Consider the following 25,833-nt stretch of genomic DNA (forward strand, 5'->3'; position numbering starts at 1 on the left):
ATAGAGAAACAAATAGAGCTTGGCTAGAGGGTATCCCCAGCAGATCAGATGTACGGGGCGATGAAAAGGAATGGACCTCTCTATGGAAGATCAAGGTCCCTTCGAAGATCAGGGTCTTCCTATGGAGACTGGCGAAACATTCGATTCCGACGGGAAACATCCTCCATCGACGGAATATGGCACCAAAAGATGTTTGTCAAATATGTGGTGCACGTGATTCATGGAAGCACTCCCTACTTGAATGTAACATGGCCAAGTGCGTTTGGGCGCTAGAAAAGGAGGAGACAATGGAATATGTGTGCAACCTTCACGAGCAGAACGCAAAGGCCTGGCTAGTAGCAGCAAGTTCATCTTTACCGCAGGAGGAAACCATAAGAGTAATGGTAACACTATGGGCTATCTGGCACGCCAAGAGAAAGGCGATATATGAGAATTCCTTTCAGAGTCCGTTATCAACATGTTGCTTTGTGGACAGGTTTATATCTGATCTCTCTCTATCAGGGACACGACAGGAAGTAAAAGAGCGACCAGTACTCAGCTCTCCAAGATGGATCCCCCCTCCACAAAGGGTTGATGAAAATTAATGTAGATGCTGCTCTATCAAAAAATAAAGTTTTCTCTTCTGTAGCCGCTGTTGCAAGAAATGGAGCGGGAGATTTTCTTGGAGCATCTTCAGTGGTTATAGAAGGTATTACTGATCCAGAAACTATGGAAATCTTGCCATGCAGGGAAGGTCTAGCTTTAGCAAATGATCTTTCCTTTCGCCGAGTCCAAATGGCCAGTGATTGCAGCAATGCAGTGAGAAGCTTGTCGGGCTCCACACTGGGGGCTTATGGCCATATCATAAAGGAGATCAGGGAGGGAGCGGCTTCTTTCCAAGAGATGGTCTTCGTCCATGAAAGGAGGGAAGCTAATCAAGACGCACACATTTTGGCAAGAAGTTCTCTGTATAACTCGTTAGGGAGGCATGTGTGGTTCTTCGATCCGCCGGATGGCGTTTGTAATTGGGTTAATTGGATTCATGCCATTACAATTTTCTAAGTTCTCTGATCTGCCATTACAATTCATCTATTCCGAACGATGCCATTACAATTTTTCACTTCTCTGAGTCATGTCATTTTATACGTATTTGATGCCCTCGGACCAACCTGCAGGTGTCTATAGACCAAAATACCCCTGCTATGATTTTTTCACTCCACTCACAGACAGTCTGGCCCCACATGTCATCCCCTTCCTCCGTCCTTTTTCCCCCTCCTCTCCTTTGCTCTCCTCGTCGTCAAGCGCTGCCTCTACGTCGCGACTGCCGGCACGCCGCTTGGAGCGTAGCTCGCTGCAGCCGCCCCTCTCTGCGGCCGCACCGTTGTGCCACGCCTTTGCGCCGCCCATGACGCGCCGCCACCCCTGCTCCGCACGCGCGATGACGTGACGCGCGCGCGCCGCGCCAGCTCCGTCGCGCCGTGCCTCCGCCCCTGCTCCCTCGCGCGCCACCGGTCCCTGCTCCGCGCGCACAACGCCTGCGAGGCCTGCGCCGGCGCCGCTGTACCGCGCCTCCGCCACTGTTCCCATCTCCCATGCCAATGACAAAGCAGAGGACAGCGCAGGCCAGGCCGCCGCTCAGCGTGCACGCACCCCCCCTCCGGGCCTCCATTCTCTCTCCCTGGCCTTTGGCTGACACGCACAACGAAAGAGAACAGAGGGCCATGAGTCACCACTGCCCATGGCTGTGTGGCTTTTGCTCGCAAGCAAAATCGAGCCGTTGGCGTCCGAACACGGTCGGGCTCCCCGCCCAAAGGGGCATGGCATGGCACGGGCACCCACTCCGTCAGTCACCCTGCACGGCCACGCGCATGGTGGCAGTCACCCTGGCCTGCGCTGTCGGGGTGGAGCGTGTGGAACTCCCGGTACGCAGCGGCGTGTGGAACTCCCGGTACGCAGCGGCGGTGACTGCGGAGGGAGGGGGCGGGGCCGGCGCCGCTGTGCTGCTCCTCTGCGCCGCCCGCGAGGCTGTGCCGCGCCGCCGCAGAAGGGAGGGGAGGGGAGGAGTCACCGGCGTTAGTGAAGGGGAGGGGCAGAGAGGAGTCGCCGGCTGTAGAGGGGAAGAGGAGGGAGGAAGAAGATGACATGTCGGACCCACACATTAGTTAGCTCGTAGCAGGGGTATTTGAGGCGATACAAAAATATGTTAGTCTGCAGATGGGTCCGAGGGCATCAAATACGTATAAAATGACACGTCTCAGAGAAGAGAAGAATTGCAATGACATCGTTTAGAATAGTTAAATTGTAATGACAGATAAAAAAATAAAAAATTGTAATGGCATGAATCGAATTAACCCTTTGTAAAACCCTTTGTAATTCATACTTTGTTCCTAATTAATGGAAGCTTTAGTACCCCTAAAAAAAGAGGCGCGCTCGCCCCCTCTCTCCACCTCTCTGCCGCACGTTCGCCTCGAGAGCCGCGAAGCCCTCCCGAGCTTCTCACGTACGCCACCGCCTCCCGTTCACACCCAGCGTTAACTCCCTCACGTCCGGCCGGCCGGGAAACCAAAATCTTCCTCCCTGCCGATCGATCGCTTCGCTTGCTGCGGAGGCTTCTCAACTCCCATCGGCGCTGAGGCAGAATGGGAGGAGGAGGAGAAGGAGGGGAAGGGATGGAGGTGGACAACCTGTCGCGGGGGGCGGTGGCGGCGATGTCGCGCCAGTTGGGCGCGGAGGCGCTACGCCCGGTGCTACAGCTGCTTGATGCGCCGCGGCCGCTGCTCGCCGTGTCCCCGCCCGCGGCGCGGCGGTATCGCCTCGCGCTCTCCGACGGCGCGGACCTGCAGCTGGGCGTGCTCGCCGCGCCCCTCAACCACCTCGTCACCGCCGGCGCGCTCCGCCGCGGCACCGTCGTCCGCGTCCTCGAGTACTTCTCCGGCGTCATCCAGAACCAGAGGTGACGCATCACCCCCTCGCGCGGCTGCATCAGATCGGATTTCTTGCTACTGTTTGCGTGCTTAGATACTGTAGAAATGCATAGGGTTTCGTGATCTTTTCTTTTTATTAAAAAAATCCGCGCCTTGTGGTTGCGGCGGATGTGCATTGGAAAATCACGGCGGATGAAATGATTTGCTCGCCGCGGGTGTTCCCGTACGGATTGGGCTGTTACTCCAATTTTGGCGTGTATTTCTTTGCCGTACCTGAAGTCCTGAACTGAGTCATTGATGCGGTATCCATCGCAACTACATGTCCTGCCAAGAACTGAGTCACTGATGTCAATGCAGTAAGAGATCCACCATAACTGCATTGAGTATGTAGCTGTGCGTTGGACGAAATCAATCGAGATGGTCTGTCTGAATCGGCCCTTCTCTTGTAGTTCTGCTTCTGCATTTGTTTAGATCATGCTGTAATTCGTCTTCTTAGTCGAACACCATGCTGACCATCTATTCTATTACCGAAACAACTCTGAAAAGGTTTTCCTTTCCTCAACACCAGGCTCCGAAAGGTGAAAATTAAACAAGGGTTTTGTTTGGTTCAACATGGTCTGTGTTTCTCAGTTTCTTAGTGGAATGCCCGTGACTGCTTATTTCCAATTTCCACTTACATTTGGTTTATGCTTGTACGTTACTAATCCAGATGGACTGTATTTGTCCAATTTTACATGCAAGGGTACAAGTGCATGGAGTTCCCAACATGTCAATTTGTTTTCTTAAGTTCTTTTGAACATTTTATTCACATATTTGAACGGCTATGCTAACTAAGTGGCGAAGCGCTCAGCTTTGAACCAAATGCTCTGCTATTTGTTTCACTGTTTTAGTTGGTTGGTTCAGTGTTTCTTCCAGTATAACTGTTGTATTTTTCTAACTCTTTGGCCCTGTTCAATTTTCTTTGACCATTTCTGTTCTGCAATTTAAGTTCATTACTCAAGATAAGTTTTATGGATGAACAAACTCCTCATACGTTACATCTTGCTAAATCTAGTGGTGTGTTTCATGGATTAGTTATAGTTATAGTCAATAAGAGTGCTGTTCTCTGACTATTTTTCCTTGTGTGTCTTGGCTTCTTCATTCAGGGTCATTATTGTTATCCAACTTGAGATATTGCAAGCTGAGTTCACACCAATCGACTGCCCCATGATCTATGAGGCTAATGCAACTCAACGTATTGGTGTAGCTTGTTCTGGTGGTCTTGGCAGCCATGGGCCTTGCTTTACGCCAGGTGCTCAGCAAATTGTTAGCAACTCATCATGTTTTCAGGGTCAATGGCTTGTTGGATTCTTCAGTTACTCCAAGCGTGGAACCTGCTGTGAATAATCTGCCATTCGGTGAATGTCCTAGTTCCATGCCAGCACAGGGTACAGTAGATGCCAAGATGCAGCAGCTTTCATTGAATGATTATCATAACCAAAGGTTTATGGTGACTGTAAGAGGTGATGCCTTTGGCCCTTCTGGCAATACTTATGGAAACCCAGTGCCACATTCAAATATGCATTCAACTCCAATGCATGTAGGTAGAAGTCACATGGCTAGGAATGAGACTCTTCTTCGCATTACCCCTATCAATGCATTGAACCCTTACCAAACTAGATGGAAGATCAAGGCTAGGGTGACCGCAAAGACAGATCTTAAGCACTTCGCCAGTGCCAGAGGTCCTGAAAAAGTCTTCTCCTTTGATCTCCTTGATGCACAGGGTGGAGAAGTTCGTGCAATATGCTTCAATTTGCAGGCTGATCAGTATTTTGAGCTAATTGAGGTTGGTAAGGTGTACCTGATATCTAAAGGGTTGTCGAAACCAGCACAGAACTTCAACCCTTTAAATACTGATTATGAAATATTAGTGGATCACAGAACATCTATAGAAATCTACTGTGGTGATGAAAGCAGCTTCTCTATGCAACACTACAATTTCAGACAGATCAGGGAGATTGAGAACATGGAGATTGGTGACTTTGTGGATTTGGTTGGGATTGTTACATCTGTTGGTCCTTCTATCATAATGAAGCGAAAGGATGGCACAGAAGCCAAGAAAAGAACTCTTCAACTGAAAGACATGTCTGGTCGGAGCGTGCAAATAATCTTCTGGGGCAAATTCGTTGATGCTGAAGGAAAGCAACTGCAGTTACTGTCTGATTCTGTTTCAAACCCTATACTAGCTCTGAAAGGTGGTCGCATCAGCGATTTCAGTGGTAGATCTGTGGTCACAATCAGCTCAACTCAGTTAAAAGTGAACCCAGATGTGCCAGTGGCTGAAAGGCTGAAGCAGTGGTACATGGCTGGCGGAAAGATTGCTCCTTGCGTTTCTTTGTCTCAGGATGTATCAAGCATAAGCAGGATCTATGTGCACAAAACAATTGCACAGATAAAATACGAGAACCTGGGGCGATCAGATAAGCCTGATTTGATCACTGTCAAGGCTGTAATCTCACATGTGTTGGCAGATAACTTCTGTTATCCAGCTTGCACCTTGGAGTTTAATGGTAAGCGATGCAACAAAAAGGTGACAAGAAATGGTGATTGGACGTGGTATTGTGGTAGATGCAATGAGAGCTTTGAAAATTGTGAGTACAGGTACTTGCTTATGTGTCAGATCATGGATCACACCAGCACTACTTTTGCTACTGCGTTCCAAGAGGCTGGTGAGGCAATAGTTGGCTACACAGCTCATGAACTTTTCATCATTCGGAATGTAGATCAAGATGAGGCGAGGTTCACAGAAATCATGGAAGCGGTCCTTGGGCGCAAATACCTATTCAAACTGACTATCAAGGAGGAAACCTTTAACAGTGAGCAGCACGTGAAAGCCAACATTGTTAGTGTTGAAAAGTTGGATGCGTTGGATGTGAGCCATCATCTCTTGAAACAGATTGACAACAGTTTGAATGGCGTTTCATGCTCTGCTCCCAAGGACGCTTTGTCCTACAACCCAAATGTTGGTGGTGCCGGTTTGGGAGCCGGACAGGGCATGCAGACCTCCAGTCATGCCTGTGGCTATACCACTGGTGTGGGTGGTGCAGGTCCAGTCTGTCAGTAATTAGTGACCGTGATGGCCTGTGTTTTATATGCAGTCAGCCTGAGCACTGGGCTATGAAGTATGAACTGCCCTGTCCGAGCTACTTGGCCGGCTGCTAAACACCTGTCAGATGAAGTGGTTCTATGAAGTTTGCTTTTGCTTTAGCACCTACTCTATAATGTACCGTAGTTATATTGTGACTTGTGAGCATCTAGTTATGTCCTGGGGAACATAGTATCTTGCGTTACTCTGGAACCTATGTTAGTAAGCATTTCAAGTTAATCTTATGCTCTAGACTGTTTGAATCGTGATTCGTGTTATATTTGTTGAGTTCGTCGATGGTTTGGTGATATCATACTTTTCTTCAGCATGTGAAGTGTTCGGGCAGTTAACTTTTCTTTCTCCTGAAGAATAATTGCTCAGGTGTAGAAACAACAGGAAAACGTAGTGTGGCCGGTTGCTGTTAGTGTGTGGAGGTTTCCACTTTCCCGAGGATGATTTGATGAAGAAGGGCTACGTTTTAGCTCTGCTTGGATTGTCGTCATTTGTCAAGTATATATGCGAGACGTGAGGTAGAAGGTGCTGGAAACACGTACGCATGGGGGATATTCCCATTCATGTTGTGTAGATGGCATCTGGATTAGCAGCAGCCCGTGTGCTCCGGATCCTACTTTGACACGCTTGATCATAGCACAGCAAGCAACCATGCTGGCTTTAGATTTTGGACGTCTCAGAACCTGCATTGCGGAGTACAGCAACCACACCGTCACAACTTAACGCACAGCGGCTTAGCTCACCAGCTCATCAAGCTGATGCATCATCTGGGACCTGCAGGGAGCCTGAATGATCACGTGTTAGATTGATCTCAAGATCAAGGATCATGAAGAGCAGAAATGAAACTACTTCACCGTAGGTGGCACTACGATTGCTCGTGAAAGGTTCTTTGTTTGGTCAATAAATGATTTCTGAGAGTTTCCAGGCCAAACAATGGCCCAGCCCAGTCTCCTTTATTCCGCTCTCCGGCCCATTAAGCCCACCGAAGAGGGTATTCCCGTCTTTTCGCGTCAATATTTTCTCTCTCTCTCTCTCTCTCTCCTGTTCAGTTTCCCACCCCTCTCGGCGCGGCGGAACCGCCGCCTCCCCAAAATCCTGTTAACCCTCTTGCTTGTTGCTTCCTCCCCCAAAATCGAGTCTCCTCCTCTTCCTTCCCACGGAAGCCTCCAGAACAGAAATCCCCCGCGCGCGATGGCGGCGCCGGTGCAGCTGACCCCCGGCGGGGTGCCGCTGGTCTCCAATCACGTCGCCGGCGCCGAGACGGTGCAGGCGGTGCTGCAGGTGCTTGACGTGCGGGCTGTCGTCCACAAGAGCAACGACAACCCCGGCGGCTCCAACCGCTACCGGATGCTGCTCTCCGACGGCGTCTACTCGCTGCAGTCCATGCTCGCCACCGCCGAGAACCATCACATCCGGGACGGCTACATCCAGAAGGGGTCCATCATCCACCTCCAGGAGTACACCTGCAGCACCATCAAGACACGCAGGTGAGGGTTAATCTTGCCTCCCCGGTTCGGATCGCAGATTTATTTGTTTGCTTGCCTACAAAGGTTGGATCTTGGTTTTTGCATCCCGCGCGCTTCTGCGAGATAGTTGGGGATGCAAACTTTGCGAAACTTCCGTAGGAGATTGAGATTTGCGGCTGCCGCTTTGAAATGATAGGTTGGGATTCTGTGACGGTAGACAATGGTATTTGGTCGATGTGAGTGTTCATGCTCCTTTTGGTCCAGCCTGAGGGGGAATCTCATGCTCGTTGATGGGTTTCCACTATCCTTCAGGGCTAGGTTGTGTTCTTGTCCATGGAGTCTACTATTGCAGCTAATTGTATTCTCTTTCCTGTGCCTGTTGTGCTTCTCCGCGTGTTTTCTGTTTGATCCAACAGTAGACATGGATGTTATTTCCCTTGGCATTTGCAATCTCCCAATGACAAGAAAACCTTCCAACATGCGAAACTTGATGTACAAAGTACTTTTTACTCTGTATAAACATCTTATGCTGTTGATGCTACTTAGTGCAGTGAAATGGTGCTGTAGTGTTTTGCCAGTGCTTAAAATTCAACAAAATCTGACATCTATGTCAAATCAGCAACACGTGCTGCTGTGACCACTCAAATGAGCTGTAGAAGTAGCTCTGTTAAACAGGTCTGAACCTTCATATTCTTGTGGCTTAAAAGTCTGCATAATTGGAGGGGATGGAGTATCATAACGACAGAATACAATTCTGCTCATAGCATGAACTTTAAGATCTGAAGTGGGTCACTATTGTTTCCTGAATATTTCAAGAATCGATGTTTGCCTTACTTCTTTGGTTCTATGACTTTATAGTTAATTCTTAGAAATACATATTCTAGTAGAGTTGACTAGGCATCTTTTAAAGTGAGGAATATCCTATGTGAACGTTAGTTTGTTGACACATTTTTATGCCTTGATATCAGTTTGAGTTGACAATGCCTTTATCTTTTTTTTTTCAGGATCACTATTGTTCTCAAACTTGATGTTCTGCAAACTGAGTGCGAGATAATCGGAAGCCCCAAACCCTATGAGTTGGTAAACCCACCTACGGAGCAGGCCCCCAACTTACCGGCCAATGCTGCTCAAGTTAATAGTGGAGCATATTCCAGTGGCCCAGGCATGCTGGGATCTTCTGTTGCTCCAAGGGTAGCACAGGTTGCTAATAATGTATCACAGGGTGGATCCTACGGTGGTCATCCGGGTATGGTGAACCCTCCAATTGGTCGAGCAGTAGATCATGTTCCTAATGTGTCATCTGGGGGCTCTTACGGTTCTTATGGTACAGCTTCAGCACATAATACAATGAATGCTGACATGGTGCAGTCAAACTTGCAGCAGCCTTCACTGAACTCTCACCAGAACCAAAGGTTTGCAGTTCCTGCCATGGCTGGTGGCAGTAGTGCTCCTGTCAATACAATGAATGCTGACATGGTGCAGTCAAATTTGCAGCAGCCTTCACTGAACTCTCACCAGAACCAAAGGTTTGCAGTTCCTGCCATGGCTGGTGGCAGTAGTGCTCCTGTCAATACTTACGGCCTCCCTGCACAGCCGTTTTATCAGCAACCACCTCCAGGGCATATGAATAGAGGTCCTGTTACTAAGAATGAAGCTACCCGTGCTATTCCAGTGGCTCAATTGAACCCCTACCAAGAAAGATGGACAATCAAGGCTAGGGTGACTTCAAAGACTGATCTTAAGCACTTCAAAAATGACAAAGGTCCTGGAAAAGTCTTCTCCTTTCATCTCCTTGATGCACAGGGTGGAGAAATCCGTGCAACATGCTTCAATGTGCAGGCTGATCAGTTTTTTGACCTAATTGAGGTTGATAAGGTGTACTTGATATCTAGAGGGTCGCTGAAACCTGCACAGAAGAAGTTTAACCCTTTGAATCATGAGTATGAAATAACTCTGGATTTCAAAACTTCTATTGAAGTTTGCCCTAATGATGATAGCAGCATCCCTAGGCAGCAATACAATTTCCATCAGATAAGCGAAATTGAGAACATTGAGGTTAATTCTATTGTGGACTTGGTTGGGATTGTTACATCAGTTTGCCCTTCTGCCACACTAACACGGAAGGATGGTTCGGAAACCCAGAAAAGAACTCTTCAACTGAAAGACATGTCTGGTCGAAGTGTGGAAGTAACCTTATGGGGGAAATTCTGTGATGCTGAAGGCCAGAAGCTGCAGTCTCTGTGTGATTCTGGTTTGAATCCTGTACTAGCTTTGAAAAGTGTCCGTGTTACTGAATTCAATGGTAGATCTGTGAGCACCATCAGCTCAACCCAGTTAAAAATAGACCCAGACTTTCCTGAGGCTGATAAGTTGCAACACTGGTATGCAACTGAAGGGAAGACTGCTGCTTGTGTTTCTTTGTCAGCTGCAAGTAGTATGGGCAAGACTGATATCCGGAAAACAGTTGTGCAGATCAAGGATGAAAATCTGGGGCGATCAGAGAAGCCGGACTGGATCACTGTTAAAGGTGCAATTTCGCATGTAAACACTGATAGTTTTTGTTACCCTGCATGTACATGGGAGCTGAATGGTAGGCAGTGCAACAAAAAGGTGATAAATAATGGTGATGGGACATGGCTTTGTGAGAAATGCGACCAGAGATTAGAAAAGTGTGAATATAGGTACTTGCTGCAGTGCCAGATCCAGGATCACACTGGGCTCACCTATGCTAATGCATTCCATGAGCCTGGTTTGGAGATACTTGGCTACAGCGCTGAAGAGCTTTATAACATAAAAGAAGAAGATGCAGAACGATTTGCAGAGATCATACAGGGGGTTCGCTGGCAGCAGTTTCTATTCAAGCTGAAAGTCTATGAGGAGACCTTTAACGATGAGCAGCGAATCAAGTGCCAAATTACAAAAGCAGAGAAGCTGGATTTATCGAGAGAATGCTCTTACCTTCTGAAGGCGATTGGTGCCCTATTGCAGGATGATACAGGCTCACCATCTGAGGTTCAAGGCGCCAGCATGGCCTATAATGCTGGTCTCAATAACTCCAGCACTCGACAAAGCGTGCCAGCCTCCAACATCCCCCATGCCACGAGTATGCCCACCCCAAAGTATGGTGAGTCTGCGAACCAGTTTGGGCAGCAAGCTAACCCATATGGCGGGATGTCCGCTCCATTTTCAGCGACACGGAATGTGCAGACCTGCATGTCTTGTGGGTCAAGTGGGCACAATGCCCAGAACTGCCCTTCTGGCATATATAGGCAGCAGCAGCAGCAGCCTGCTGCGAACACAGCTATCTCCTACGGCTCTTCACCTGGTGATGTTGGCTCTGGTCTGTGTTACAAATGCAATCAGCCTGGGCACTTTGCCAGAAATTGCCCTGGTGTGGGTGCTGCACCCCAGCAGCAGCCGTATGGGAGCGGCGTTGCATCGGGAGCATATGGTAGGCCGCCCAACGTTAGGGTTAGGGCTACGAATTACTGAGGTCAGTATCTTCCGAATCCAGTGTTCCTAGTTTTTGTTGAGATGTCGGTCTGTATGGCATCACTGCGTCTGTGTAAAGTAGATAACCGTTTCTTGTGTGGTTATCTGAATCTGAACTATGTATGGATACTATGATCAGCGTTTATATTCCTTCTATATGCTTCTTGTATAATGGTGTGTGGAGAATCCTCTCGTTTGTCTTTTGAATTCGTGGTCTGTATTTAGGCTCGTCAGCAGCTTATAAACTGTAAGCTTCTGTAAATTTGAAGGAACGCCCAGTGCGACTCATCTTTAAATTATGAGCATTTCGTTTCCTTTCTTGTTTTTGCAGTAATAATCCTCGAGGTTTATCTTCTGTCAGTTCTGTGTAATGGTTCTTTTTTTTTTGAGCCTGGACTTGTAATGGTTGTTTTGGTGGGCGGTTAGCTTCTGCTTGAAATACGTACTAGAAATCAGGTTTCAAGTGGGGGCGGCTGCGGGTACCCACTACCCGTCCGCATGAACCCACAGTTTATTGCGGGCATATACGGCTGCCCGCGATATGCCGCCTAATGATGCGGGTTCACGCAAGAGCCCGCCCGCACGCATGCATGCGAGTACGACGGCAGGCTTGCTAAGCGCCTGAAGGCACATCGAATAGCTACTGCTTCATTAGTTTCAGAGTTCACTGCACAGCTACCGCGACACACTAACAGATTAACTTGGGAACTTCATTTGTGATCTGCTTGGGCACAGCTGAAAGCATCCTGAAGGCACTTCAATACGTTTTCTTGCTGATACCGTGATACGTGAAGAGTTCCAGTTTAGAAATGCCTTTTGCCCGTTGTAGAATTTCAGTACACAAGTGCAGAGTTTCAGTTCAGAAGGTACTGAACCACGAAAAATGGTGACTCGGGGATAAAATTATCAACAGATTAAGTACCAAATTTTAATAATTCTGATGAAGTAACACTATCTGTAACAACCCAAATGTAATTATCATGTTAAGCATTGCATCATGAGAATTCTTGTTAGCATTCATAAAATTTTTCATACTTTATTTGAATGCATTTGAATTTAATTTTGAATTATTAATGCATTTTGAACTCATGCTTTGTGAAGCAACTTGTATTTTCATTATACGACTTATGTTAGAAATTATTTTGATAAAAATACTACTTTCAAAAACTTGAATTTATGTGTTTTTTCCCAGATTTTAGGAAACCATCTTGAAGCCAAACAACTTAGCCGAAAAATCCAGAAATAACATTTTGGGAAGAATTTTCATTTCAAATCTACCATAGTTTTTCTACAAATTCCAAGCAAAATGGGTTACTCTTGATTTCTATTATCAACACAAAAATTGGTAGAATTTTTGGAGGCCTAGAAGATCAGTTTTGGAGATTGGAGAAAAAGAAGAAGTTTTCTATATAGAACTAATGTTTTACCTAACTTGTTTGGTCCGGACTATTCGGGATGAAACCCAGAGTACCCGGGTATTGCGAGTTGGGTACGTGTCAAATACACATCACATTGCTGCCACGTATACCCCGTTGGACCCACGTGTCAGCCCGAGCCCTACACCTACCAGGCCACCCCTGCCCTCTTTCTCACCCTCATTCCCTTCTCTGACTCTCTCTCTATATCTCCAAGCCATGGAGGAGGTCCACCATCCCTCCCACCATTGAAGGTCCTCTACCTCGCCGGAGCATCGTCGGAGGACGCCGGAGATCGACGCCGACGAGCTTCTCCACCACCTCGACCCCTTCTTCCTCGCCGGAGACCAAGAAGAAGGCCATCCCCAAGCTTCTCCTTCATCTTCCCCAAATCCTCAAGGATGAACTCGACCCGATTTACATCGACGCCACTCTACTCCAATAAGTGACCCCTTGCTCGTGCTCTACTCATCACCGGTGAGCTCCCCTCGCTGTTCACCTTCCTTCTTGTGCCCTTATTCAAGATCCCTAGCCTATCAATGACTTTTCACCATTGATGACCTAGAGCTCTCAAACCTCAATGCATGTTGATTTTAGCTATCAAAATAGACTCCTCACATTCCTACGAACTTGTAAAAACAAACCTCACCCCAAACCGAGGTCGGAATCGTCGGGAACGGACTTTTCAATGTTCATACGTCGAGCTGCCGGAAAGTCCGGAGTTACTGTAGAAAACCCCGGAAAGTCCGGACTATACGGGGCTAAAACGAGGACTATCCGGGGTTGCCTGTCTGGAGTGTCCGGACTGAAGTCTGGAGTGTCCGGGTTTAGGATCAAGAACACCGACTAGAGGGGGGTGAATATGCGGTTTAAAATCTAAAACCAACAACACTAGAGAAAATTAATTAGTAACAAAGAAAAGCCCTATGTCATGCTACTACTATCTCTAGATGGGCTTGCAACCTAGGGTGACAAGATACAAATCAAGCTTTAGTAAAGTAAATTGCTCAAAGTAAAATCAAGAATTAAAGTGAGCAATAGAGGTAACCAAGCTTGACACACGAATTTATCCCGTGGTGTCGATGACTTGCCGGTCACCCCTAATCCACGTTGAGGTGGATTCCAAGAATCAACCGCTCCTCTATCAAGAACCTCTTGATCTTGAGCCGGCTTGAATCAAGGAACCGCTCCACACCTCGATTCCACTAGAGTTGCTCTTCACCACTCCGGTGAGGTGAGCACAAGACCTCTCACAACCGAAATCGGGGCTCCTCAACAATCTCCTTGGAGGAGCTCCACGAAATCCTCTTCTCTAAGCCGTCTAGGGAGCGGCAACTCCCAAGAGTAACAAGTCGATGACGCTTGCTTGAAGTTTCCCTAGTGCCACAAAACTCAAACTCTTGATGCAATGCACTAGGAAGCCCTCACACTCTCAAGAATGCAATCTCTAAGCAAGTGTGTGTGAGAGAGGGATGCCTTAGCTCTATAGTGTCAAGTATGCAGTCCAAAAGGCCAAGAGAGAGACCCAATGGTCGGGTATTGGGTATATATAGACATCCCCTAAAAAACTAGCCGTTACACTCTTTTCTGCGAAGTCGCGGACCGTCCGCTGTTCAAAAACCGGACCGTCCGCCGTTATAAGCCAGTGAGTCAGAGTGCATTTAATGCGTGTCAGAACTAGCCGTTACAGCCCTGACGGACCATCCGCAGTTAAGTGTTCCACACCACCAGAGACGAATATCGTCTCTGGTACAACTTTGAAATTAGCAGGCGGACCGTCCGCGCCCCAGGAGCGGACCGTCTGTCGTTCATCCTTGAAATCCACCAGAGACAACAATGTCTCTGGTACAAAATGTCAAATAGTCTGCGGACCGTCCGCTCCCCAGGGGCGGACCGTCCGCAGCACAGATCATAAGCCCAACTAGAGAAAACACCATCTCTGGTACATTTTGAGTTAGAGCGGCGGACCGTCCGCCCACCTGGGCCGGACTATCCGCCAGTCACATCTAATTTCCACCAGAGCCAAACATGCTCTCTGGTACGGGTGCGGACCGTCCGCGCTACAGGGAGCGGACTGTCCGCGCTTGTGCAGTCAGCTCTCAAACTTGTTCTTTTTCAAATCTTGTCAGAGCGTCGTTAGCCCTCATGCATGCACCTAGATATTTTGAGCAAAATGGCACTAAAGACCCGTCAAGCACGAGTACACAACCCCTTTTGATAGGACGGCTATCTATCCAACAAATCCGGTCACTTTTCATCCACTAAACGCCTTGTGACTGGTAAAATACAAAAACCCTATTTTATACCTTTGCCTTGAGCCCGAGCTTTGCATATCATCTCCAAACTTCACACGTTCACAACCAAATTCCTTTCATCCGTGGATCAACCTATGCTCATTATCTCGAATGAAATTGTTAATCCACAAAACATTGTCATTAATTACCAAAACTCGAATTAGGGGCCTAGATGCTTTCACCGGGAACCCCTATATTATGACCCTTTGATAGTTATTTAATCTCATTACTTTTAGTTATACTTGATCCCCATATGTATTATATACTTAGCCTTTCTTATCATGGTTTTGCACTATTAAATCATGCTTCTCATAAGTCATTGCATCTCATAAACATATGCATTCATGGTATCTTTTCTAATTCATGCATTTTCTACTTCCTTAGAGGATGACGTTCCGAAGTGTCGCGGTTGCGGAGTACCAAGGCAGGCACATATGTATCTCAATTTTTACTTTTGAATTCTTAATTTGCTATTATAAAATATTGTTTGTGCATGGATTTAACCCTATCTAGTCCATGTGATTTGTGTAGAACCCACTTGGCATGTTTTTTCTTTAACTCTAGAACAACTTATACTAGGTAGTATGTATGCTTAGACTTCTCGAATTAAATTGCTTAGCCATGTTTAGCTTACGGTAGAAGTCGAGAGATGGCAAGGTCACCATCACTCGCGAGCTATAGGGTGTTGCTTAAATATACTTGAGTAGATGAGAAAGATTAAAACATGAGCAAGATGTGAATGATGGATCGAGACTTGAGCAAGTGTGGTACTACCATGTTGGAAGTGGAATCCAAATGGTTTAGACTTGTTTGGGTTGATTAAGGACCGGCGCGTCATCGCTTTGATACTTGAGCACTTTTCCATACAAGCCACATACTTTATAATGGGATGGTAAGCTTAGTATCATACGCGCACCCTTCACTGAGCGGATTCGGCGCGGTTTGTGATGGGGTGTAGTCGGCGGTTCCGTTGCACCTATCCATCCCGGCCTTTCGTCTTAGCGTTGGAGAGGAGTATGCGAACGGTTGACACGTGAATCATTTCTTACGGATCGACGGGTCGTATGGCCTATGGTCTCGTGTCGTGTGGGAAAAGTTGTACACCCCTGCAGGGTTTATAATATATTGCAATAGCCGCGCTCTCGGACATTGAGCACGCTCTTTTACTTTGACTTTAACGTAGAGTTTCGTGAAGGGCTTATGGAAGATTGAGTTCATGAATATATGATCACTTTACTTTAGATGCAATGTTCACATTTTTATATATCAATGTTAAAACTTGACAACTATGTTCACATTTTTATATATCAATGTTAAAACTTGACTAGCCTTTTGCATCCACCAAATGTATAGTATTATGGATAAGTTCTGCAAGTACGAAATGTACTTATGGTGCTGCCGTTAAGTTGTTTTGCAGGTTCTCTCCTAAGGAGTGACCGCCACGTTCATCCCGCCGGAGCCGGCAAAGTGAATGGACGGTGGACATTTTGACCGCTAATTATGGTGTAAAACAAAGTCAGTTTACAAAACCAACTTCAGAACTCCCACGCCAGTGACCTTGAAGAATCTAATGAGGCATTTGATCGCGTAATTAGAGGGTGGTTACTGTAGTATCACTATAGACAATTATCGATTAATTACCATTATTAGATTATTCGTGAAAAATTACACACATCTTTGAAAAAATTTTACAAATTGACTTCATTTACTACTTCATGCAAAGAAGATTTTCTCGTAGAATGGAATAACGCAGCAGGAACCAAACGGGCCCGCGCTGCCCGAGCCCGCGCCGCTTGCAAAGTGAACTAGAAATGAAAGTGGAAACTGCAGTAGGCCGAAGCAATCGAGTCCTGTGCGGCTGGGCCCAAAGCCATCACGGCCCATCCGCCAATGCTATGGCGAATCCAGATAAGTTCGGGGGCTTTGTGTAAAATCGTAGCCCGTTCGTCTTCGCCTTCCAGAAAAAGGAAAAACCCTCTCGTCCCGCCGGCCACCCAGCCTAGGGTTCTTCCTTCCCGCCGCCGCCTCGCTGCTCCAGACTCGCCTCCACGCCACCCAGGTGATTGCAAGCAGCAGCTGCGCGCCTTCGCCTATTTTCCTTCTCCCGCCGGCGTACATGTCGTATTCACCCTCTTCTATCTGATGAGCGCCGCCTGTTGTGTTGTGTGGAGATCCATTCAGAATTTGAGATTCATCCGCTGTTGTCTAGATGCCTCACAAGGAGCCAAGGACCGCTGTTTCGATTCGCTGATTCGTTTGTTTGCTCTGCAATTGGACTGAATTTTAGCTGTCAACGCTAAGAACTAGCAGACTCGTAGATTTTTTTTTTCTTTATATGGATCTGAGATCCGCTACATATAGGTCTCAGAATACTGAGTGACTTGTCTTTCGAAATTTGTATGCAGACTGCCAGTTCTACTTCAAAGCCATGGCGGAGGAAACCAATGTAAGCCCACATGATTACTGCATTTCTTCCCTTATGTGCGAGGTTGTATGCTCTCCTCTTCTTGGTGCCGTGAATTAATTGTGATTTGCTTCTTGTGTGGTCTTCCCCTTTCCTTTGCTGAAACAGGGAAAGAAGGAGGAGGAGGAGGAGTTCAGCACAGGTCCTCTGTCAGTGCTCATGATGAGCGTCAAGAACAATACCCAGGTTGGTGGATTTCCCCTGGAAACTACTATTCCTTCTTTGCTGTCTGTCTGCATTGATTTTTCTTGTCCAAGTATGAAAAGCATGTTTGTGTTGGAGTATATGTTGTGTAATCTGCTACCATGATCCGCTATCCGAGGCGCCTGTCCTGCTGTGTCAATACCCTGCCACAGTGCCACCTCCTCCTCGTAGTTCTGAAACTTAGGTCCAGGGTCAGGTGTTACCATAGTCTCTGTGTATCCTTAACCTAGTCTGATTTTGCTATTGCATTTCTCTCTTATTCATTGTCTGAGACAAGTGTTAGCTCTGTTTACCCTGAACCGTCTGTTTGAGAAAATCGTAGGAGCCATTAAAGCTTCTTAGCTGAAACATGGTTTTAGTTGTGATCCTTGCATTGTATACTGATTCTAACATTATTATCATAATTTTTTGCATGGAAAGTGATGCAGTAGCCTCAGTAACCAGCATTGTATTTATAGAACTTAAAAGGACGTACCCAGTGCCGTAGGGTCTGTTTGGTTGCTTGTGCTAGGCTAGCCAAGCTTAAAATCTAAGCCAGGCTCGGCTAAGCATGGCTTGGCAGTGCAATCTGTTGGTGTTTGGTTGTCTGGTGGAGATAGACTTGTGCTAGTTAGTTTCTGTTTGGTTGATTGGCTAAGAGTGATATAATTACCCTGTAGTACACAGAGGTGGAGTTACCGGCCACTCTTGCTCTTCCTGCTAAGGCACAACCATTAACGCAGGCAAGCTCCTCATGGCGGCTGTGGGTAGGAGCTGCACACGCAGGGGCGGTGCCAGGGGTATGCCCCTGTTTGCCTAGGCATACCCAAAATTTAGAGAAAAATATCAACATGTATTCATAGATGTATATACTCCCTTCATTGCACAAAAATTGTAGTTTTAGAAAATTTCAAACACATTACTCATTCAAAAAAATAACTTTGTTACCCATAATTACTTCTACCAATTGTGATTGAAAACTGTATTATTTATTTGGTTTTCTAGATCCTTAATGAATGCATACACATTGAAACTAGAAAAATAATATCTACTGAATATTTGATTCGCTCTATACGTTTTTCTATGCAATGCTTTCTTGGTATAATTGGTATTGTTTTAATTAGATGAATCTCATTACAAGCTAAAACTACATTCTTTGTGGGACAAAATTTGGATGCCAAAAACTATACTTATTTTTGACACAGAGAGAGTATCATATACAACTTATGGACCCAATTCAACAAAGCCTAACAAGGAAGCCCCAAATGCAAAAGAATCATTCTCTCCGTCTCTGCTCACAGCTTGCCCTGAGCCCCCGTCCCCCCCGGCTCCGCGTTCGCCCCAGTGCGCCTCCGGCCCTCGGCTTTGAGCCCTTCGCCTTCGGCCCTCCGCCTATCCCCTGGATCGGCGTTTGGCGGCACTCCTGCGACCGGCATCCGACTCTCTCATCCCGATGACCTCCCCAACTCGGCAACGGCAACTCCGGCAGGGGCAGGCCGCAAGCCCCTCGCCGTCCCAATGCTAGCACCCCAGCATCAGTGCGAAGGAGGCCGCCACCGGTTATTATTCGCACCGTTCAACAGCGCTTGGCTGTAGCTACCGCATGTTGAGGCAGCGCAAAATGGCGGTGGCAGCTGTAACAGCAGCCGAACGGTGCGATTATGGATTTGTTATGCAACTTATCGTCAACTATATTGCGTATTAGCTTCAATTTTTTTTTTCTATATTCGGCATACCCAGCCACAAATTTCTGGCTCCGCTACTGTGCACACGCCAATACCCGCGGTCGAGGTCCGTAGAGCAGCACCTGGTAGGAATGTCGCGGAGAGCTCCCCCGAGCGGCCTGCTTGCGGCGGCGGCGGGCGAGCCCCGCCCAGAGCTCCCCTTGGTTGCGCGGGCGAGCGTCACCCGGCGGCGTGGGCGTGCAGGTGTGGGCGAGCTCCGCCGGCTGTGCGGATGAGCTCCAGGGGCCGCGCTTGGGATGCCGCCGCGGTAGCGCAGATGAGCTCCACGCGCGGCGCAGGGGATGCCGCCGCTGCGGGGAGCGCATTTCCCATCGCGGCGGAGGTGGAGGAAGCAGTTTGGGGGCGGCATGGCAATTGCCGGAGGCGGAGATGAAGGGGTTATGTCTGATGGAGGTGAGAGGAAGGACCGGCAGAGGTGATACGATTCACTCGTTGAGCTACCGCGTGCTAGCCCAAGCCTGGCTTGCTGGGAAAGGTCATTTTGCTCGTTCTCCATAAGCATGGCTAGGAGTTACCTTTTGCATTGGATAAGCTAGGCTAGGAGAGCTGGATAGGCAACCAAACATATTCAGGGTGTCCCTAGCAAACCTGGTTGGGGCTAAGCCACCCAACCAAACGGACCCGTAGGCTCCCGCACTGTGCGGGGTCTGGAGGAGGTTATTAGCGGGAGGTCTTTCCCACACACCGTGCAATGTGTAGAGGCCACTGCTCGAACCTGTGGCCTCTAGGTTCACAGGCGGCAAGCACTACCACTTGCACCAGGCCGCCCTTTTTGAATATTATTTATAGAACTTAACTGTGGAAAAAACTTTTTGTGCATGGAAGTGATGTGGTAGTCTTGGTAGTCAGTATTACACCTCATCATGATTTTGAAAGTTGTAGTACTAGTACCTCTCAATCATAGGGTTTCCTATCTACAGTATCTACCTCAGCATCATGTTTATAATATTATTTCTGTTATCAATAGTTATATTAATTTGCCAGGATCTATTTTCTGAGTGGAATTATTGATTTTGCACTAATTTAGTTCGTTTGATGATTGGCCCATTCAGTCAAAAAGTGATTCTCACTTGCTATTTCCATTGCCAGAAATTGGGATTGCTGATCTTTATGAGTCATTTACCTACATACCCTTATGTTAAGTACCCTTGACCTCCATACCCCTGAAAAATGAATTCGCACCTCTATACCCTCGCGTTTAGTTTTGTTTACCCCTATACCCTTCTGGACGGAATGAGCACTAACGGAGGCTAATAGAGTTGGGAAAAGACAATTTTGCCCTTATGCGAAGGAGGTGTTTCCCTCATGAGTTTTTTTAACCTGTACACCTTTTTGTAAACTTGATGTTAACATGTATACCCTTTCATGGTCTGTTGGAATATTTAGAATTCTATGTATGCTGACGAATTGTTTTTTCATGTGGCTCTGAGTAAAATCTGCAGATTCATTCGGTCGTGATATGCAGCCTTGTGGCCCTTGGCGCTCAAATGTACGAACACATTCACTAACAGAACCCTTTAAACCTACCATGGTACCACTTGGGTACTGTTTGGTTGGGTACAAAACGGGTGCTATCCGTTTACACTGTGATTCATTCCTGTTAGATTTTGTTTGGTATGGATGTTATGTGATCAGATACCATGGTAAGCGATTACAGTCCAGACCATAGACTTGCAGGATCATCTTGTTGAGCTTACAGGTGACATGGTCTAGCTAAAAGCAGCTGGCTAAGAGTTTGAATTGCAGACTCAAGTACTCAACATTTAATTTCTGTGTTTTGGAAGAACAACTGAAGAATTTGCAGGATGTTAAAAGAAGCAGCATTTTGTTTATCACAATCAGTTACATATTTAACATCGGAACTTCCAAAATCTAGCTTGACTGAATCATCACTGGTTATCTTTTTCCGGAGCTAGAACACAACCATAGTAAAAAATCAGGTTAACTCGTCCAATTTAGCAGATACCAAGTAGCAGCTGCTAGGCACGCCCCCCCCCCCCTAGGCCACGGGGCCAGCAGCAGCTGCTAGGCGTGGCCCTCCTAGGCCACGCGGCCAGCAGCAGCTGCTAGGCGTGGCCCCCTAGGCCACGCGGCCAGCAGCATCGGCTGGGCTCGCCCAGCAGCAGGATGGCGCAGGCCCTGGGCGCAGGCCCCGCGCGAGCTCCGCGGGTGGGCGACCCTGCGCGCACCTCCCGGCGGCCTGCGGCGGCACCCTACGGCGGCCGCAGTGCGGATCTGCTAGGGTTGGGGGAGGTGGCGGGTGATGGCTTTCCTCTATTCTGTGCACACGCGAGAGAGAAAGGAAGGAGTAGCTAGTAATGAAAGGGTAAGGGTAAAATGGTCATTTTCATTGGTAGGTCCTACCTGTCAGGGCTTCTCTACCGTTAAATCTTAACGGAACATGGACGGAAGGGTACACAGGTAAACAAAACTAAACGTGAGGGTATATAGGTGCGAATTCATTTTTCAGGGGTATGGAGGTCAAGGGTACTTTACATAAGGGTATGTAGGTAAAGGACTCGATCTTTATTGCTGTGATGAATTGCAAAATAAGCTATAAGATGTATGTTGTAACTTTCTTACCTGCTTAATTGCTGCCAACAGCTGGGCAAGCAAGTACCATATCCCATAAGGACATATTTCCACCCATGTGACCTAAGCTGTCATGTTATCCAAGGATATCTTTTTTCTACAAGTGTGGTTGCTATATCATTGTTGATTTAGTGCTGTATAATCTGTCATGTTATCCAAGGATATCTTTTTTCTACAAGTGTGGTTGCTATATCATTGTTGATTTAGTGCTGTATAATTGTTTCTCTCTGCTTTTTTTTTGCATATTATAAGAGATTTTTGTTGAATTGCATTGACTGCAGATAGTACTTTGCAACCTCTCCTTAAGTCCTTATCCTGATTATTACGTGTTGTGCCCTATATCTTAGGTTCTTATCAACTGCCGGAACAACAAGAAGTTACTTGGTCGTGTGAGGGCATTTGATAGGCACTGCAACATGGTTCTTGAGAATGTTAGGGAGATGTGGACTGAGGTATGTGACCGCATTCTTCTTCCTGTTGTATTGTTTCCTTGTCTTGTATGCTTTGCTCATTCGTGAACACTTGTTGCTTGTGTTTCAGGTACCAAAAACCGGTAAAGGCAAGAAGAAGGCTCTTCCAGTGAACAAAGACAGGTTCATAAGCAAGATGTTCCTCCGTGGTGATTCAGTTATCATTGTTCTCAGGAACCCAAAATGAGTCTCTTGCACATGAGATCTTTGCAAGTAGTAAAGTGCTATGAATTAGTCTGTATGCCAACTTGTAGCATGGGATTGCATTAGACGACAATTCCTGAGCCAGAATTAGCTGTGTATGTCAATGGTGGAGGGTGGTTGTTGGATGCTATGAATTGGTTTTACCTCTTGTAACTGAATTAAATTTTTAGTTTATTTTTGGAATACTGGCAATTCCACCGTTTGAATTGGCTGTCATTCGAGAATAGTAATTACCAAGTGACCTGAGTGCCAGTATCGATTAAATTGGGATGTGAACTACGCAATCGTACACAAGTGGGATTGCAGAAAGGAAAAAGGAATATAGAGCATGTCAGGACTTGGGAATCAGTCGTTGGCAGAAGTGTTTTTGCTGTTAGCCTGTTACATATCATATTATTTCATTTCATTTCTTACATGAATGCAAGGAGAAGGTAAACCAGCCAATTGTTAACCAGAGTTTCCAAGGATTCAATCTATTGGCCGAATTTGAAGTTTGACGGTATCTCATAGGCTGATGTGCATAGTACTGCTCTGGCCTCAAGATGCATTGAGCAACATAGGTTTAAAACATCAAGAAATCTGGACAATTTGGATAACACAAAAAAGAGATGAAATGAGCCTCTTATATCAGATATAGCGCATATGAATCATGTAGTTGCACTGTGACAGTAGTCAGTGTGATCTTCCATGTTATCAGAAGAACACAAAACCAAATGGAAAAGCCCAGGAGTCACCATGAACCGATTGACTCATATGCTTCCTCCTAACAATGGGAGTGTCTCGTTGATGCTAAGAGACCAATGTATGCATCACCGAAGATATGCAATCATGGTGACTATCCAACCTATTGTCAGTGTTATCTTTGTCTTTGCTATCTCAGATCAATTTATGATGTTGGGCATATTACTCTGATCAATCACATTTCAGGAAATAGAAATATCAGGAGGCAGGAAATAATTGATTCATCTTAGTCCTGGTCATGGAATTTTTTTAAAAAAGAACTGTTTTGGTCATCTTCCAGGAATACCAAGAGTTGAACAACAAATTTCACCCATCGCTTAGTATGGAGAATTCAGGTCAGGTCTATATCAAGGCAGCAGACTAATGTATTTGAAATAACAAATTTCATCTAACAAAGGAAAAGACAATACATGATGCATTGTTACTTATAAAATAGAGAAAAAGGAGGTTTTCACTCTTCTGTTGCACATTTCTTCTGCGCATAAGTATAATATGCATAGACTTATTGATGATCATGGCAGATTGAGGTCTCATCTGAAGAAATACAACATTTGTTCCCCCATACCTGTAAGGACAAGGGCAATGTGCAATGCTCAAATAGCATTAAGTTGAGGCCCAACAAAAACAAGGTTTAGTTATTCCCATGCCCTAAAGTAACATTAAGGTGGGCCCCATTTGCAATAAGAAACATCTCATCCTCCCTTAGATTCTCCGGGCACTAAAGGGCATGCATGTCATGGAGCAATCCTTATGTCCACACCCTAAGCTGGTTGACCTTAAGTTTTTTTTTTAATTAAGGTGTGACTTACCTGCTATTGTCACCAATATTTGTTCATGAACTTGCTGCATGTAGTTTGTGAGCTGAGCTCATACCTGCTATTGTTAACAATATTTGTAAATAAATACTGCAAACAATATGAACTTGATCTTTAACAGTATTCCAAGTAGTTTGTCAAACTTGTACACATCAAGAGTATTTACCCAGAGGTGTTGATCAAAACTAGTGAGATCAAATCTCTTAGCAGACTACTATGAATTTGGGATGATCTCTTTTAGCTCAGAAGCATAATAACATTTATTGGCTTTCAGTGTATACTTAATTACTTGAGTAATAGCCTTTTGGACATCACAAGACACAATGGTGGGTAATATGATAACAGTAGCAATCAGAACGACACAATAAATGTTGTTTGTTAATGGTCTTATTTACCTTACAGGCATTATTGTTCCAATATAAATCTGCAATAGAGGAATGCACTATACTGATCAGGGTTAACCATTTTTGTTAATAGCATAGTCTTTGTGGCAGTTATATGAGGTTCATCTGTGCTTGCAGACATTACTCTGAAGAGCCACATCTTCTGAATGAAACATTGCTGCCTTTCCCAGGGTGGAGAAAGAAAAAACTGAACTGGATTGCAGTGATGTTGTACAAATGTACAGGATGGAAACTGAAGCTAAACATGAAGCATCACATGAGATGAAAAATAATTCTTTTTTGCATTCATATCAAGTTACTACCATGCAAGCTGTAGTTGGAACAACAAAATTCATTCAGAGAGCAAAGAGCAGGACATGAAGAATCCATCCATCGATTCATTCATCAAAATTCCAAACTTTTTTTGTGTGGTACAAATCAGTCACTCTTGGTCTTGGCCTTCCAATTCCTAATGAAAATTTCGGCGTCAACAATAGTAAATGCTACTCTCGTATTATGCCGTCGTGTTTCAGTTTCCTTGAGATCACAAAGCAAAAGCTAAGCTAGACTGAAGAACTGAAGCAAACAAAGTAGCGGGCCGGCAGGCAAGAAGAGGACAACGAACTGGGATCGTACAGAGGCGTAGACGGGCAAGAGCAGCGGTGAATCAATCGTCAAATGCTGCCGGAGAGGAGTTGTTGGGGTCGGCGAAGTGGGCGAAGCGCGCGGCGGACGCGGTGGATAAGAGCTGGTACTTGCGGACGCAGGAGCGGACGCACTCCTCCTCGCGCTTGCCGAGCGCCCGGCGGTAGAAGGAGACGACGCAGTCGGAGAAGCAACGCTGCGTGAGCCAGTTGTACAGCCGCATCCTGCGAGGCACCGCACCGGGGTGGGGAGACACGGCTCAGCAAGCAGACAAGGAAAGGAAAGGGCTCCTCGCGAGAAAGGAGTAGTTACGCGTCTCGGGTCTGTAGGCCGTCGGCGATGGCGTCCATCCGCGCCTGGTCCTGCTCCTCGTCGCCGGCGGCCGTGGCGGCGGCGGCAGCGGCGTCCATGGCTCAGCTGTGTTTCTTGCAGGACGGGCTGGAGGAGAAGAAGAAAGGGTAAAGCAGGCAGAGAGCCTACTAGCCAGAAGACCCTGCCAATACAAAACGAGATGCGGCCCATGGGCCTTCTTTTCCTGCATAAGGGCCCATGGGCCGGCCCGTTCCGGAAAGGGCCACGGTTCCACGTTCCTTGCTTGCGCGGTTTTTTTATTTTTATAATTTTTATTTTTGTTTTTTACAAAAATATATTTTCGATTTGGAAATTTACAGGAATATACCCCGGCCGCCCCGCTGCCGGGCGGCCGGGACCTGGCCGCCCGGCAGCGGGGCGGCAGGGGCATTTCTGAAAAAAAATTTCACGGAGAAAATTGCGCGCAGGTCCCTGGGGGCCGGCCGCCCGGCAGCGGGGCGGCCGGCCCTGGCCGCCCGGCTGCGGGGCGACCGGCCGTAATTTTTGCAATTTAGTCCTTTTTGCGAAAGAATT

At 46.7% G+C, this 25,833-nt stretch overlaps 3 protein-coding genes and 1 pseudogene across 6 annotated transcripts; 3 read left to right on the plus strand and 1 right to left on the minus strand.

Moving 5' to 3' along the window:
* The first annotated feature begins 2,414 nt into the window (after window positions 1–2,414).
* Window positions 2,415–6,318, plus strand: LOC120664008 (annotated as a pseudogene).
* A 749-nt stretch (window positions 6,319–7,067) lies between these two features.
* On the plus strand, window positions 7,068–11,315 carry LOC120664011 (replication protein A 70 kDa DNA-binding subunit C-like). Its single transcript, XM_039942968.1, has 2 exons — window positions 7,068–7,526; window positions 8,510–11,315. The coding sequence occupies exons 1-2, from the start codon at window positions 7,231–7,233 to the stop codon at window positions 10,995–10,997; spliced, it is 2,784 nt and encodes a 927-aa protein (XP_039798902.1). The 5' UTR covers window positions 7,068–7,230; the 3' UTR covers window positions 10,998–11,315.
* Window positions 11,316–16,569: 5,254 nt separating this feature from the next.
* On the plus strand, window positions 16,570–22,619 carry LOC120664012 (small nuclear ribonucleoprotein Sm D2-like). 3 transcript variants are annotated; one of them, XM_039942970.1, is made up of 6 exons: window positions 16,647–16,765; window positions 16,916–17,020; window positions 17,112–17,152; window positions 17,279–17,356; window positions 22,038–22,142; window positions 22,231–22,619. In XM_039942970.1, the coding sequence occupies exons 3-6, from the start codon at window positions 17,135–17,137 to the stop codon at window positions 22,345–22,347; spliced, it is 318 nt and encodes a 105-aa protein (XP_039798904.1). In that variant the 5' UTR covers window positions 16,647–16,765; window positions 16,916–17,020; window positions 17,112–17,134; the 3' UTR covers window positions 22,348–22,619. The 3 variants fall into 3 exon arrangements, with proteins under 3 accessions (XP_039798903.1, XP_039798904.1, XP_039798905.1); XM_039942971.1 differs by having other exon boundaries at window positions 16,655–16,765; window positions 16,888–17,020; XM_039942969.1 differs by lacking the exon at window positions 16,916–17,020 and having other exon boundaries at window positions 16,570–16,765.
* A 778-nt stretch (window positions 22,620–23,397) lies between these two features.
* LOC120664014 (mitochondrial import inner membrane translocase subunit Tim9-like) lies at window positions 23,398–25,402 on the minus strand. Of its 2 annotated transcripts, XM_039942973.1 has the most exons (3): window positions 25,261–25,402; window positions 24,940–25,172; window positions 23,398–23,670 (listed from the first exon to the last, which is right to left on the minus strand). In XM_039942973.1, the coding sequence occupies exons 1-2, from the start codon at window positions 25,356–25,358 to the stop codon at window positions 24,971–24,973; spliced, it is 300 nt and encodes a 99-aa protein (XP_039798907.1). In that variant the 5' UTR covers window positions 25,359–25,402; the 3' UTR covers window positions 23,398–23,670; window positions 24,940–24,970. The 2 variants fall into 2 exon arrangements, with proteins under 2 accessions (XP_039798907.1, XP_039798906.1); XM_039942972.1 differs by lacking the exon at window positions 23,398–23,670 and having other exon boundaries at window positions 24,587–25,172.
* Window positions 25,403–25,833: the final 431 nt, after the last annotated feature.

The sequence above is a fragment of the Panicum virgatum genome, chromosome 3N (genome assembly GCF_016808335.1).
Source record: "Panicum virgatum strain AP13 chromosome 3N, P.virgatum_v5, whole genome shotgun sequence".
NCBI classification, from domain to species: domain Eukaryota; kingdom Viridiplantae; phylum Streptophyta; class Magnoliopsida; order Poales; family Poaceae; genus Panicum; species Panicum virgatum.

What these genes read in the sequence shown, in the direction of transcription:
- LOC120664011 (XM_039942968.1), top strand. Translation starts at nt 7,231, where the DNA reads ATGGCGGCGCCGGTGCAGCTGACCCCCGGCGGGGTGCCGCTGGTCTCC. An exon ending in AGCACCATCAAGACACGCAG is followed by an intron (nt 7,527 to 8,509) that starts GTGAGGGTTAAT and finishes TTTTTTTTTCAG; the next exon opens with GATCACTATTGTTCTCAAAC.
- LOC120664012 (XM_039942969.1), top strand. Translation starts at nt 16,597, where the DNA reads ATGCTATGGCGAATCCAGATAAGTTCGGGGGCTTTGTGTAAAATCGTA. An exon ending in CTCGCCTCCACGCCACCCAG is followed by an intron (nt 16,766 to 17,111) that starts GTGATTGCAAGC and finishes ATTTGTATGCAG; the next exon opens with ACTGCCAGTTCTACTTCAAA. An exon ending in TTAGGGAGATGTGGACTGAG is followed by an intron (nt 22,143 to 22,230) that starts GTATGTGACCGC and finishes CTTGTGTTTCAG; the next exon opens with GTACCAAAAACCGGTAAAGG.
- LOC120664014 (XM_039942973.1), bottom strand. Translation starts at nt 25,358, where the DNA reads ATGGACGCCGCTGCCGCCGCCGCCACGGCCGCCGGCGACGAGGAGCAG. An exon ending in GGCCTACAGACCCGAGACGC is followed by an intron (nt 25,173 to 25,260) that starts GTAACTACTCCT and finishes GGTGCCTCGCAG; the next exon opens with GATGCGGCTGTACAACTGGC.